General features: G+C 48.2%; 1 protein-coding gene and 1 long non-coding RNA gene across 3 annotated transcripts; both read right to left on the bottom strand.

The window, feature by feature from the left end:
- Positions 1 to 925: 925 nt before the first annotated feature.
- On the bottom strand, positions 926 to 5,836 carry LOC147960642 (uncharacterized). 2 transcript variants are annotated; one of them, XR_015610728.1, is made up of 4 exons: positions 5,263 to 5,836; positions 4,670 to 4,815; positions 2,754 to 2,827; positions 926 to 2,644 (listed from the first exon to the last, which is right to left on the bottom strand). It is a non-coding gene; the product is annotated as an uncharacterized LOC147960642 (long non-coding RNA). The 2 variants fall into 2 exon arrangements; XR_015610727.1 differs by having other exon boundaries at positions 926 to 2,641.
- Positions 5,837 to 7,750: 1,914 nt separating this feature from the next.
- On the bottom strand, positions 7,751 to 11,052 carry OPR3 (oxophytodienoate-reductase 3). Its single transcript, XM_048686026.2, has 5 exons — positions 10,835 to 11,052; positions 10,601 to 10,741; positions 9,198 to 9,328; positions 8,674 to 8,856; positions 7,751 to 8,556 (listed from the first exon to the last, which is right to left on the bottom strand). Exons 1-5 carry the CDS (start codon positions 10,909 to 10,911, stop codon positions 7,916 to 7,918), a joined length of 1,173 nt encoding a protein of 390 aa, XP_048541983.2. The 5' UTR covers positions 10,912 to 11,052; the 3' UTR covers positions 7,751 to 7,915.
- Positions 11,053 to 15,251: the final 4,199 nt, after the last annotated feature.

The following is a 15,251-nucleotide window of genomic DNA, read 5'->3' as shown; positions in this document are numbered from 1 at the left end:
CATCTTCATATCAAATTTTGCCTGGCTCCGGTGAGGGAGGGGCAATAACGGCGGCACGTCTTCGGCTCGTTTTAGTGCTTGTAGTCGTCGCTAGGTGGTCTACAGACCTGGATGTAATTTTTATTATTTCTAGTGTTCGTTGTATTGCCATGATTAAAGATGAATAGATTGAAAGTTTTCTCTCAAAAAAATAAAAGTGGGTTTTTTTCTTTTCTTTTCTTTTCGAGATGGATGTAAGGTCCACCTGTCTCACCCCAGGGAAGGGGCTCGTTTTGTGAGATGGTCGGCTAAGGCAAAACTTCATCTCAGGCGACGCGCAATAAGGCGTCCCAACTACGGTGCGCGTCCCAGCTACTAGTATTATAGCAAACTAGTGGTTGGGGCGCGCCCATGGCGCGCCGCCTGAGAGGAACATGGGGCGGTGCCAGATTGGGCACACCCTTTTCATGTTGCTGGGTGTACTTCACTATTATTTCATGGTCTTGACTGAGAAAAAATAAAAGAGAACACTGGAAATGCAACACTCATACCATGCATCAGCTTAGGACTCATAGATATTAACATGTGTCTTATATAGATTACATGACCGAAGACATAAACGGAAGTGGTTCAGAAGCAACGCATACGCCATCCAAAAGTGGAGGCACAGTCAATCAACTTCATGGAGCATTTTCGTCTCTTGTTGTGAAAAAGGAAGTTCTGCCCAAATGATTTTCTAGCAGTGAGTAAAATGGCTCATCTCGGCCCGCGAGCCCCCTCCCCCCCCCCCCCCCGGCCCCCGCGTCGTCCCCTTGGGCGACTCGGGGGCGACTAGGGTTCCGCCGCCACCGCCACCCCCCCTCTCCACCCCCTTCCTTCCCCTCGCCGCTACCAGAGACGGCCGCCGGGAATCCCGCGCGGACGCCGGTGAAGGTGGCGGCAGGGATCTCGGCGCTCCTCCCCCTCTTGGAGGCTTGTGGTTCCTTGGGCGGCGGCCCTTGCCGGAGAGGCGACGTCGTCGGGCGATGGGCGGCGTTCGCAGGGGGTGCTGGCCAGCGTGCCCGGCCATGCGGGCGGCGGGTGGCTGGTGGAATTCGGCCATGGCGTGTTTTGCTTCGTCAGATCTGGAGGTGTGAAATCCCTATCCCCTGCTGCTTCTCTCTCACCTCCGTGGTGGGCTAGCTTCGTCTGGCTCCGTTGTTGGTGCGTGTTGGTGGTCAGCCAGGGAACCGGGGGAAACCTTGGCCGGTCCGGCCGGCCCGGCGGCGGCAACGCCCAAGGGCGCTGCTTTCCTCCATGGGGGCGCAGCCGAGGTCCCCTGCTCTCCACCCCGATCCCCCTGCCCGGGTGAAAACCTCTATCCCCGGCGGATTTGGCGGCGACGGCGCCTTGCGCGCCGTGACCTTGCTGGAGGCGTCGTCAAGGGTGCGGGGATCGGTCGGGAGGTTATGCAGGTGAGGGATTGCGCTACCTCCTATGCGTCGTCCGATTCCTGAAGCTTGTCTCCAACTAGTTGGGCATGAACTGTGGCGGAGCAGCCGGCGAGGTATATCCCGAATCGATGTGGTCATCCCATGTCCACCTTGCGATGCGAGGGCGACATTCTTCCAGCTCTAGGGTGAGCTTCTCGAAATCCCGACGGTGCGGCGCCTACGAGCCATGGCGAGGGGGAAGGGTCCCTCTTCGGTGATTGAGAAGGAAGATGTTGGCTCCTTTCTTCTCTAAGTGTTCCTGGAGCACGGTCCATCCTCGAAGGTCGGCTATGTCCTGATGCGCTGCTCCGTTTCTGCTACATATGATCCTAGTGTGGAGTGCTCGACCTTTACTAGTTGTTCTTTTGTGGCTTGTGGAGGTTGTAGTGAGTAGTATTTCCAGTGTTCCCCGTTGTATTGTTCTGACCGTTGTAAGTTGGGTTGTCTGCTGTAATTCCTGTCCGGTTAATGGCTTTGTTAATTCAAAGCCGGGCTCTTCGCGAGCCTTCGTTCTAATAAATGGCTCATCTCTCCATCTTTATCCAACTCGGTGGAAATAGCAGGACGAGCCGGTTCGAGAGAAAATGAAGAAGTGACGCCATGCCCGTCCGAGCGTGTACCAGCCAAAATGCGGCACTGGCACAGCGAAGCAGCCGACGTTGAGCTGATCTTTGTCGTCCTGCAGCTGCTCCCTCATCTCCTGTAGGAGCGCCTCTATCTGCGGGGGCACCAGCCCGCCTACCCGTAGCACCCGCTTGCAGCAGCCATGCCCGCAAGCTTGCCGCGACAAAGCATGCTGCAGCGCAGCATCACATGAGACTCCGGCGAGCGCGCTGGCAACCATGCCACGACAGAGCATGCTGCAAGGCAGCATCCCATGAGACTCTGGCAAGCAGCCGCGCCGGCAAGCTTGCTACGATGGAGCATGCTGCAAGGCAGCATTCCATGAGACTCTGGCGAGCAGCCACGCAGGCAAGCTTGTCGCGACAGAGCATGCTGCAAGGCAACACCCCATGAGACTCCGACAAGCAGCCGCGCCAGAAAAGCTTGCCGTGACAGAGCATCCGGCCAGCAGCCGTGCCTGGACAGCTCGTAGTAAAACATCGGCAAGCTCGCCACGCCCGACAGCAGGTTTAGTCCCATGGCGGCCACTTCCGTGGACGATGCATCGCTGCTCGCTGCTTTCCATCCTGCTACACATACTCGACAATGCAATGACATGCGAAATTGTCAGAGATTGAGCGAACAGAGGTTAGGTGTAACGAGAATTATGAAACTGAAACCACCAACGAGCTCATGCACCTGAGTCTGTCGGTGCGGCCTCGATCGTCTTGGTGGTGACCTCCATCCGTCAGCTGCCGCCTTTCTTGCCGAGCCTGTCATAGAATGAGGTGTCAATGATTTTTAGGACAACGTGGTAAGTGAGATACGTGGATACGTGGATTCATGAATGTCAGCAAAGCTGAGGAACATAGACCAGGTCATCTGGCTGCTCACACAAAGTACATTATAGGAACTCAGATGCAAATAACAACAAGAAGATCTAATCAGTACTCCCTCCGCCTGGAATTACTTGTCACAAAAATGGATGAAAATAGATGTATCTATAACTAAAATACGTCTAGATACATCCATTTCTATGACAAGTATTTTCGGACGAAGGGAGTATAAACAATAGGTTATACTTCCTCTGTAAATAAATATAAAATATTTTAGATCACTACTTTAGTGATCTAAAACATCTTATATTTGTTTACAGAGGAAGTACCAATCTTTCGACAGATCAACAACAATCACAAGTTTTTGACTAATTGGTTCATGATTTTTTTGTCTAAACAAAGTGATTGCACAGATCCCAGCAGGTCATGCAGTAGACCTTTTTATGAAACTTTTATGAAGCCCAATCTACATGATTTCATTTTTCAAGAAACAACTCTTAGAGAGATAAAATAGAATAAAATGTTATAAGGTCAAGCAAGCAATGAGATATTAGTGACTATCCGGTAGCGGAAATAGCAGCAAGGCCAGATGCGAGTTCGCACCCATCTGATGATCTGACAAAACTCCTAGGGCTCTATTTGTTTAGAGAAGTGGCTGAGGGTGAAGGGCCACCCATGGATGATAATGGAGAATATATCCTGATTTGTCAAATATCCCTGAGAGAAGTCAATTGTTACATCTTATTTAATAGTGATAAAACCTGATGCTTGGAATGCACTATATGTCAATTTGAGGTAAGAACATTATCTACATGGAAAAGGTAAACTGCAACTCTAATAGTGATAAATGATAACCTATGCAATAATAGTACTTGTTTCAGCAAAATAGCGACAAACAAGCACACACACTAATATTGCATCAGCTACACGCCAACAAATTAATGACCAGGATGATAGAACGGTACATAAGTTTCACCTTCTGATGATCCCACAAAATAGATAGTGGCAGCTGACGATGTTTCAATATTGTCGTTATCCCATCACAATGTTATATAATTTGTTTAATAAAAGGCAATGCAATGAGTATAATATGTATATATCTAGCCCAGCTTAATTCTATTTTATATTTCTTCTACACAGTCTGGAACTCATATCCCCAGCAATGAACCAAACCTAGAGCTTCACTGGGACAAAATAATGACCGTTGCTCATTATTTTGCACAATTTCCATGAATACGATCATCAATCAAAATATCATAGTTCGGCTTCATGTCCCGATTCTCGTCCTATGAATTGCTATAAAGAGATATAAGCTATAAATAAACATGCAAGACAAAAATGTCATAAACTTATCAGTTATCACACAAATAAGAATTTGCACTTGTACTAAACTTTTGGTTAAAGTCATGGCAGTTTGAAAAGAACTACAACCACAACTCATGGGCTTGAAATGCTTCGTGTGAGATAATCAGAGTGATCTGTTGTAGTTACTATAAATACAAGTCATCCTAGTTTGTAGGCATCATAGGAAGTCCAAGGACATGCAAGTGATCCTATGAGACCCAGCACAACATCGTTTGGTGAAACTGATGCATCAATTGCACTGTAGTGTATCTACCATAGATAAATAGCTGTGTAACATTGTATTTTCTTTTTTCTTTTTTATTAGTGGCTTAAAGTCTTGTACACCAAGGCCTGCCATAACGTAGTAACTCAGTTGATTCAGCTTGCTGTTCCAAGCAATGAATATAAAAATATGCTGACTGCAGGTTAATTTACCTGTAGGTGCTTGTGGGGGTGAAGGAGGGGCTCGTTTCTGAAGTGCAGCACCTAAAATCAGTGTGTACTGTTTCCTTCAAACCCCATATTTACCTTCTGGTTCTGTGTGTATCCTAAACATTTTCAAGCTAACACTGTGGTATTTGCTTCAAGGACATAAAGGAAATCAGGTCAGTTATTTAGGAAGAGAAGGCAAACTCAATAAACCCAGGCCGGGCAGGCACAAGAGCAAGTACTAAGACTGATGATGTATGAATGCAGGAATAAACTACAGTGCAAGCATGAAATATGTGATAGTTTATTCATTGCTTTCACATCATTACTCAAATAACTTATACAGTAAGTAGACCCATCAAATGAGCTGGGCATTACCCTCTGAAACAAAAATTGAAGATAATGCACAGAATTAGATTAGAATGGCAAGGCTAGAAGTTGCATTTAAGATACTTATACGAGTATAAACATCACACATGTACAGGCTCTTTCATCGAACACCTTGTAGGCACATAAACAAGAAGGAGATTTTCTTTCGGACTAAATAGAGAGAGGGGGGGGGGGGTCGAAATAGGAAGACCGGACAGATTCAAACTCACCTTCCCCTCCCGCTTGACGTCAGCGCCACGTGAGCCAGAGTGGAGGTCGACATAGATGACGAGCTCGCGCATGGCATAGCCCGTGGCTTTCAACCTAAAGAGGCCATTCATCTTAGGGGATAGTACGTCGCCGTGGGAACGAAGGCAAGGTCGCAGCAGCAGGCCTCATCTGTGGTGCCGACCAGAAGGCGAACCAGTCACGAAACAACGTCACGACCAGCGAGCTAGCCGTGCCCGTGCACCGCCCCTCCTAGCTAGGGCGGCTGCCTCCTCCGGGGATGGAATAAATCCAAGGGGACCCTCCTGCCAATGGCCATGAATGGGAAGGACCAGATCACGGGAAGAAGAGGCTCCCCATCAACCATCTCCACCACCGACACCTCCTGCTACGGGGCCGAGACGTGCGCCGTCCGCATCGGATCGCCTCCATCCATTGTCCTTCTGGCGCACCGGAGCTCGGCTAGGAGACAGGAACGGGGAGGAGAAGAGGCAAAGGCGGAGGCCAAGAGAGAGAGAGAGAGAGATGCGGACACGAGGTGTGCGCGAGAGAGACGGAAGAGGAGGGATATGAGGTTTGCTTCGTGAGGAAGGGATGACGAGCAAAAACGTATCCAGTCCAGGTAACACCTCCCTCAGCGAGCGCCCTTTCCTTTCCATTTTTTTCTCTCCCATCGACACCTCCTGCCCAACCCACGCGCTCGCTCGATCGAGCCCTGCCGACGTGGACACCACGAGCGATCGCTCCTTCTGCGCAAGTTAATGCTTCTCGATGGCCAAAGTGGTGTTGTTGCGCATGCGGTCCATTTATTTCAAAGGTTTTTTATTTTGACTAACAAATTACAAATATATTGCCGAAAAAGGAGAAATACATTTTTATTTCAAAACATATAAAATCGTTGTTAGCCATTTTAAAAGTAGAAACCGCTATGTTACGAAATTCAAAAAGGTATTGTGAGCATGAAATGTTTGTCACCTTCTCAAAAAATGGTCAACGTGTGCTTCAAAAATATTCTTTTGAAAAAAAATCCATCCATGGTTATAAAAAATTATGTATATACAAGAAAAAGATAATACATGAAAAACAAATCGAAAATAGGGGAGAAAGAAATGAAATAAAAAACTCTGCTCATGGAGTTGACAGAGCACAGAGGCCTCGGTGAAATAAATTAGGAAAATGTTTCGAGCCGGCGGAAGCTTGTGCCGGTTGCTCCCACACACACGCGCACTACCTAGGACCCCATGCATCGTTTCACTACGCGCGAGCACTGCCTTATACATCCCCTTCGCTTTTCTCACCGCACATGTCATCTCTCTCGCTCCATCCATCCCAATCCTATCATGGCGGCGCGCTTTACCATCTCTGCTCGCTCTCTGCTTCTTCCTCCACACGGCACAGCAGCGGTTGACACACGGTGTTGTGCGGCAGCGGCCATCGCGGGTCTCTGACCATGGGAGCACCACCATCCACCATCTCTGCATCTGTTTTCTGTCGACGATGACAAGTGCTGCAATCAGCACTCATCGGTGCTGGAGACGGCGGCGACAAGTGCTGAAGACCCGAGACAGCCGGCGACGGCCTTTTTGCTGCAATCGGGCATCCCAGGGCTGGAACCGGTGTCCCACGCTGCTTCAACCGTCGAAAGGTCTTCACGCTGTGGAGACGGACAGTGGGCTGCGGATGACCCTTTTTTGTTGCAACCAGCGAACCAGCATCATTTTTTGCTGCCATCGACCATGCGATTTGTTGGAACCAAACAGGCCATCGCCGCCGACGAGTGTTTTTGCTGGAACCAGTGTATGTTTTTGTTGGAACTAGCCTTTCTTTTTGCTACAATCCTTCTTTTGTTTGCTACAATCGAAAATGGGAGTCTCCCTGCTGAGTTATTTTGCTGGAACCAGTGTTTATTTTTGCTGAAACTAGTGTTTTTTTTTTTGCTACAATCAATCACTGAAGTTATATCTGCTCAACTTGATTTTGCTGGAAATGGTATCTTTTTTGCTGGAACCTTATAATGATTTGCTTCAACTGACCACTAAGCATTTGTTGCTTTTTTAGGGTTTTTTTTTGCTGGACGTGATGGTGCAAGGCGACGACCACGGTGAGCCAGAGGCGGGGCTACGCTGGGGATGTAGCAATTATGGCCCCTGCACGCTGGATCTGGCCGTTTTTAGAGCTGCGTCCATGGTGAATCGCGTCTAAAATCAATGATGGTTGTGATGCAATCTCGACAGACAGGGGGTGGGACCTCGCCGCAGATCGTCGAGCACGGCCACAACGACGACCAAGAGGGGTGGTGGTGTGCCCGCAGGGAGCGTGTGAATCCCTTTCTTGTTTTTTCTGTTTTCTATGCCCGCAGGAGTGAGAAGAAAGATGGGGAAGGGAGGAAGACAACGCTGAGATTTGACAGTTTTTGTTTTCTAAATCGGGTGGCTAGCAGCAGACCGACGGAATGTTTGGACCGGCGGACCGGCGCCTATCATCGCCCAATTAATTACAGTCACGTATATTACTTTATTTCCTCCAAATACATTTCACAAACCCATCTCTGTTCTCCGATCACTAATTCGTGTACACTACATGCGCGTATATGACCTTACTCCCCCAAATACACTTAACAATAAATCCCATCTCCGATCACTAACCTTGTACACACTACATGCGCGCTTTAGGCTTGCCGAGGAACGGGTAGTCGGTGTAGCCCACGACGGGGTCAGGGGTGTAGAACGTCTTCCTCACGTACTTGTTGAGGCCGGCGTTGAGCCTGAGCCGCTCGACCAGGTCCGGGTTCGAAATGAACAGCCGCCCGAACGACACCAGGTCGGCGTCGCCGCTCTCCACCGCCTCCAGCCCGAGCTCCCGCGTGTAGCCGCCGCTGCACATGAACGTGCCCCGGTAGGCGCCCCGCAGGGTGCGCATGAGCCGGCTCTCCTCCTCGGCGCTGCCGTGCGGGCCCGACTCCGTCTGCCCGTAGGCCGCGTACCTTGGCTGTGTCACGTGGAGGTAGGCAAGCTGCCCGGCTTCCTGCTGGAGGGCGTTGAGCCGCTCAACGACGGCCATGCCGAGCTGCATCGGGTTCGAGTCGTAGGCATCAAGGTGGTCGATGGCCGGTGACACCCTCACCGCAGTTCGCTCTGCTCGGATGGCGGATACCACGGCTCGGGTCACCTCGAGTAGAAACTTGCAACGGTTGGTGAGCGATCCGCCGTACTCGTCGGTGCGGTCGTTGATGCCGTCCTTGAGGAACTGATCAATGATGTAGCCATGAGCGCCATGGATCTCGATGCCATCGAAGCCTGGGAACACAGTTGGTCTACAATATCAGCTTACAATATACACGGAGCGTTTCTGCTCGTATAGGTTTATATGGTTGGATGCATCATGCAAAGGTTTGAATTAAGCGTGTCGTTTACCTGCTTCGATGGCGTTTATGGCAGCTTGGCGATATTGCTCAACTATGTCCGGTATTTCCAATGTCGCAAGGCGCCTTGGTGTGGGATAGGTTCCGTATGAACCATCAGGCAACAATATCTTCCACCTTGCTGATATTGGCTTATCAGTTGAGGATATTGGAGCAGCGCCGTCTGGCTGGTATACTGGTAGATGGAAGAACATTAGTCAACACTGGACACAACAGATGGTACGTTTCCATGCAAAAGATTTAGCAATTTAGATTTCCAACATATAGTCGGAGTCATGAATTTAACAAAAACACAGGATTTATGACGTTTGAGGTCTTCCATGTTTTGACAATTTCAATATGTTAATCCAGATAGAGAAAACTATGAATCAATCACGTCCCAGAATCTCAAGAAAAATAGAAGTGGATGCAAACATATATCCTCAAGGGCAACTGATAATCCAGGGCGATTGTGTTTAGTAAACCTGTTACGGATTTTAAAGAAAATGAGTTATCATTGTGCACAAAAATACATACCTTGGTGAGAAGCTCTGCCTACGTGCCATAATTGGCAGAAAAAGATGCCTCCCTTGGCATGAACAGCATCCACCACCTTTTTCCATCCATCTATCTGCTCTTGATTGTATATTCCAGGGACATGAGGAAACCTATCCAACAATGATTTATTAGTTAATCTTCTGAATTGGCGGTAGAAAACTAACATAAACTTTGCTATACGTCCATCAAGTGTGAGAATCAGAAGAACCTCTACTAGACATAAATTACAGTAAATATCTCAAGAAAAGGGCAGATTGTTTGAAAAGCGAAAAAGAAACATGTGTGAAAGTTTACGCAGAAACTACAAGATCAAATTTAATTCTGTACAAAAGATGCAAATTAAAAACTTAGGTGAACAGTGATTCCCCGCTGACCCTTGTTCAGTATGTGATTTTGTTTCTTGAATGTTGCAAATATCACTGAGTTTGATGTAAGAATTCATTTATACAGCAGATAAATGCAGTCGAGGACTCTCAGATGTTTTCCTCAAAACAGAATGTCTCCAGTTTCCAAATATTTGTAGCATGATCATGCATAATAATAGATGTGCAGCATTTGGTTAATGGAACCTGACTACTGGTTCCTTTTATTTTTGTTACTTATTAGCTTGAGCATCCCTCAACAAAAGAAAACTTATTAGCTTGAGCAGCTGACAGGACACCTTTTGTTTCTCATGATTGCGAAAGCTTAAGTACTTGAGCTATCTAGATATTTGCAAATTCAGTGCATCTCTCCCAAGATAAATCATACTCTAGGTGTTGCCATCTATTGATCATTTCCATATTCATACTCTGCAGCTCCACTTGAAAAGGGCATTGAGTCAGGAAAAGGCCATGAGCTTCTGATGGATATTCAATCTCATGGTCAGACTGTGGGTACATTAGGGTCAAAGGGCAACAGCATAATTAGTTGCTAATTAAATATGGCCTGAACCTCAATTGACACACTTATATAGTACAAGTTTAAGGAACTTACTCCGTTTCCCAAGATCAGGGACCTAAATCACAAGCTGAACATATGTCACACTTTACTACTTAAACTACAAAGCAAGGTAGGTTATCTGTGTTCGTCACTCGACCACCACCTATGAATAGAAATATGGAAATGAAAGCTAGTACTCTAACCAAATATCCGACGACAAAGTGGCCTAACAACCACCTTTAAGAGAATCATTCTGCCAGATACTCAGATCTAGCAGGAATATTAATCATAGCAATGCGCACGCAGCGCTGCCACTAAACAAATCCAAGACCGAGTAAGCGACAGTACGACGAGCGCGGATTCTGAAACAGGGACAGTAAACTAGTCCGAACAGGAGCATCGACCATGTGCGGACCATGGTGCGGAGCGAGAGAGAGAGAGGTATGAAGTGACGAGATTACCCCGGCCCCGCCGGCGAGACGACGGTGCCCTCGGAGATGAGCAGCCCTCCCTGGGTGGCCCGCTGCGAGTAGTACTCCGCCAGCGCCGGCCCCGGCAGCCCGCCGATGGCCCTGCACCTCGTCATCGGCGCCAGCACCACCCTGCACGCAGAAATGGTCGCCAGAGTCGAACGGGTGAGCGAAGACCAGAGGCGGCAGAATTTTCGGCGCGGGTTGAAGGGGGCGGCGGCTCACCGGTGGGCGAGGCTGAAGCGGCGCATCTGGTACGGCGAGAAGAGCGTCGGCCGCTGGTCCGGCGCCGGCCGATCCATCTGGTGCTCTCGCGCTGGATCGAGCGGGCAGTGGGCGGGGCGGGGGAGGGGAGGGGGGAAAGAGGGCGCGGCGAGAAGCCAATTGTGGGAGGCAAAGAAGGGAAGAATTGGGTGGGAATGGGATGGTGGGCTTCGAAAGCGAACGAATTAAAGCGCACGGGGGTGCTAAAAGGCGGCCGCTGGAGTAGAGGAGGTCTTTTTACGCATGCGGTTTGCGTGTGTTGAGACTTGGATGCAATGATATGGATCTGGAAGCAGGCCGCCGATCTGTGCCTCATCGAGGTGAAAACCTTTTATTCAGCTATGTGAGTTGAATTTATTTTTTTGCGAGTAGCTATGTGAGTTGATTTTGACATAGCAATAAATTTAATCGAAATGGTCTCAGATGAACACGTGCTGAACGATGAAAGTCCTTGGTAGTTAGGACGAACATTTTTGCTTTCTGATCATCTCGCATTCTCAATCCAAGGTTGTAGCAAGCTGTAGAGCCGAGTCATGATCAAGGACAGAAGGTTGCAAAAATGAGGATGATATTCTGAGCTAAGGATGTATCCCTCGCTCGGATAATCGTCGAAGAGCTCGACCCACGTTTGACCTACATCTTCAACGTTCATCCGTAAATTCTCTTTCCGCATCCGTCCATGGACAGGGAATCAGTCCGCGGACACGGATACGAGAGTCGGACATCCAGCATTGTCCGCATACATTTTGACCATTGTTTGAACTAAATGGACAAAATCCATGCAAACACAGCGGATTTCATATAAACCAAACAAAATTCATTACATTTTGGATATTTTATTAACTAAAAACTATACTGGACTAAACTAGTCAAGGTAAAATTAGTCTACGGTCAGCGATGATGGCTATCCATTCCCACGACATGGGTACCCTTGACTAGTTTATGGTCGGCCGCAACGGATCTCCATTGCGTTTCCCATATTCGGCAGCCCGCACATCAGACTGGCGTGAACTTCGGAGGTATATGCTTCAGCGCAAAGGGCGGCTCGCTTCCCCATGTTTAGCAGGGCTGCTCATCTGAGTGGCACCGCCGGGTATGCTTTAGCCGAAGGGGAAAGGTTCCCTCCGCTTCCGTGAAGTAGGGATCAAGGTTGGTTTTGGGACGGAGGGATGACGGTGGCCTGCGACGAGGGAAGACACCAGTTGTGTATGTTGGTGTCGCCTCAGCAGTGGCCTTCATGGGACCCAAGCGGCGCGACCTCCCATATTCTACTTCTCCTCCATGATGGCGGCGGGCGCGGATGTGCTGGCCGCCGCCTCGTCAATCTCCACGAAGCCGGCTTCTTTCTCCGTCGGCAGGGCGCGGTTACGCGAACATTGATGGCAGATAGCGCGGTCCCGGGCATGGGAGTAGCAGTACGACACGGCATCGTCCACGGCAGCCACAATGCTAGTGATGTCATGCTCCCCCGGGTTGCTGAATGACGCGCATGCTTGGAGCTTCCGCATCCACGAGCTGAGTTGCAATGGCCTAGAGCGTCGAGGGAGGTGGAGCAGACAGTTGTCTGGCTCGTATCTGGCGGGCTCAACAGGTCACCCAGCCAGCTTTTATACCGGAGAACTCCTCTTCCTGCTCATCCAATGCCATGGAAATTGTGGAGAAAATGATGCAATGAAAAGATGAGAGCAAAGTGTTGTGTGAATTTTGCCCAGCGTTTGGCATCATTTAAATAGCAAGCGGACGGCCGGAGCCAACCGGCGTTCTGTTAATGATGAGTGTCTCGCGAACGGACGTGTGGCCGGAGGAGGTTTCTCGGCACACACGTGGGATTAATGGAGGAAGGCGAGCAGTTTGTAGCCGTTTGAATGCGGCGAGGAGGCGTGTTCAGCCGGGCCTGCAGCAGGCGATGCTCTCTTGGCCGGCGCGCCGCTTCAATGATGGCAAGGAGAGGTCACGTCTATTCAACGTCAGCGTCAATGCAGAGCGGCCACTCTATATCGGCATGAATGCAGGCAGTTGGCGCTAGGCAAGAACGCATGTGGACGCCGGTTAGAGTTGATGGTGGGCCAGGGCGGTCAGAAGCGGACATGGTTGAGGTCCGCACGCCCGCAAGACCCCCTATTTTGTCTCTGGTTTGCGGAAAAAATGCGCCCGGACCGTTGAACGGACCGATACATACCTGCATTGAATGGCACAACACGTCCAAATCGCGCGATCCAAACGGTTGCGGGTGGTTTGAGGCCAGCATTGGAGATGGCCTAAGGCGTGCACGTTTTATTGTTTGAATCAGGCCATGGTTCTTTACTTGCTAGACAGGATTTTGAGTCATTTGCTTGTATGGGAAGTCTATCTGCCTCATATATTGATGAGATGTGAGCACCAGTTGAACAGCAAACAATCGTCAATTGCGTCTACTATTTTCTCATCTACTTTTTTAGCTTCCCCTCGTTTTTTATCCCTCGGCCTTCGTTGTTCTCCGTGTTGGAGAGGATAGAATTCCGAGAATTTAGGGGCAGTCAACATGGTTCCTCCCAAGCTTGTGGGGTTTCAGGTTCCCAAAAGTTCTCACCGATGTGTCTTTATGTGTCGTGGTCTCGGTGAGGCTCCTCCGGCAACAGGTATTACGTTCCGCGCTCGAGGTTGGAGGTACATGGTGTTCGTGTGTGAACACACTATTTTGCTACTCCGTGGAAAATAAAGATCAAGAATCGTCATTATACATCATGGCCAATGACGAAAGCTTCCCAACCCCGCAGAGGTTAGCGTCTATAGAATCATCGAGCCTAGTCTTGAGGACTTATTGGAGGATCTTCACCAAACTTATGCGACATACAAGAAGTCATATGAAGAGAAGGAATTGCAGGCTCGCAAAATTCAAGAAGGATCATCGAAGCAACATCATTCATATTGGGGACACCACATTCCCTTCTCTCCACGACGAACATGTTAAACCCTTTGTGAGTAGCTCCTTCTCTCCCGATCAATTAGTTGAAATCAATAGTCGTGTTACTCAAAATCTCTGTTGGAAAAGGCAGTGCCTAGGAGGCGCTTAGGCACGCCTAGGCGCTAGGCGATGGCCAAACACCTCGCCTAGGGCATAAATGGAAGTCTAGGCAGGGTAAGCAACAAATTGTTTACCCAAGCGAGAAATCATGTCATATTGCACTAAAATGCCAAATATGACACATTCAAATGGTAGTAGCTAGTAGTTAACTTATTTATCTGCCCTAAATTAACATCAATACACATATAATACCCCCAATAACCCTGATAGTAGAAGCTATATTACCGCCTAGGCCACGCCTAGTGCGCTTAAGCACCGCCTGGGCACTAGGCAAAGGCCAACCGCCTCGCTTACGCCTACAGCTTTTTCCAACCTTGCTCAAAATAGTAATTTTTATACCAAGCTTTCATGGAAAATGCAAATTCTCGAAAAAATAGGCTTCAATCATCTAACGGTATGTTGGTGTATCTACTCAATCATCAATGTGTCTCACATTGTTAATTTTTTATCCTAGCTACACATATTAATACTATCATGAGTATGTTGAATTTCTATGGCAATGTCGAACCAAACCCTACCTATAGGTGCAAACATGTTTGGTCATTGCTGAATTACGGTTTGGCATACGCACCACAAGTAGCCCCTGAAACTAGTAATTTATGTCCCTCCTATGCCATTGCAGCAAGCATCATCATCATCTATGAACGATCTTCTAGCTAATCTTAGGGAGGATATAACTAAGATGTTTCAAGAAAATTACGCAATTGAGGAAGCAAGGAACCGGGTTTACCAAAAGTCATATCCACAGTACTTTGACACAATTCAGTGCCCTCCCGGATATAAAATCCCACATTTTGTTAAGTTTAGCGAGGAGGGCACAAAGATCACATGGAGACATGTTACTCAATACTTGGCACAATTGGTGAAGCAGGTTCATGAAATGAGTTGAAAGTGTGTTTATTTCCTTTATCTTTAACTAGTGCAACATTTTCATCGTTTGTTGCTTTACCACGGGGTTATATTCATTTATAGTCTAAAGTCGAACAAAACTTCCATGATCACGTTTGTAGAAGAGACAAATGAGCTGAAGTTATCGTACCTCACATTGATTAGGCAAAAGCAAGATGGATCGGTTTTTGATTATGTCAAAAGGTTTAGAGATACAAAAAATGATGTTATAGCTTGCTGATAACGAGAAGAGACCTGGCAGATCTTGTGCTTAATAGTTTGAGAACTCATGAGTCTTACAAAGAGCTTTGGATCAAGAAAGCCAAAGGAAGGAACTTAAAGAGATCCATAGGTATAAAACCGATCGTCCTAAGATACATATGGTTGAGTATGATAGTGAAAGATCGAACGATGATGCTACTATTT

Source organism: Triticum urartu, chromosome 7A (assembly GCF_056163025.1).
Source record: "Triticum urartu cultivar PI428250 chromosome 7A, HENAU_Tu73, whole genome shotgun sequence".
Taxonomy (NCBI): Eukaryota; Viridiplantae; Streptophyta; class Magnoliopsida; order Poales; family Poaceae; genus Triticum; species Triticum urartu.
This window is presented reverse-complemented; position numbering and strand designations above follow the sequence as displayed.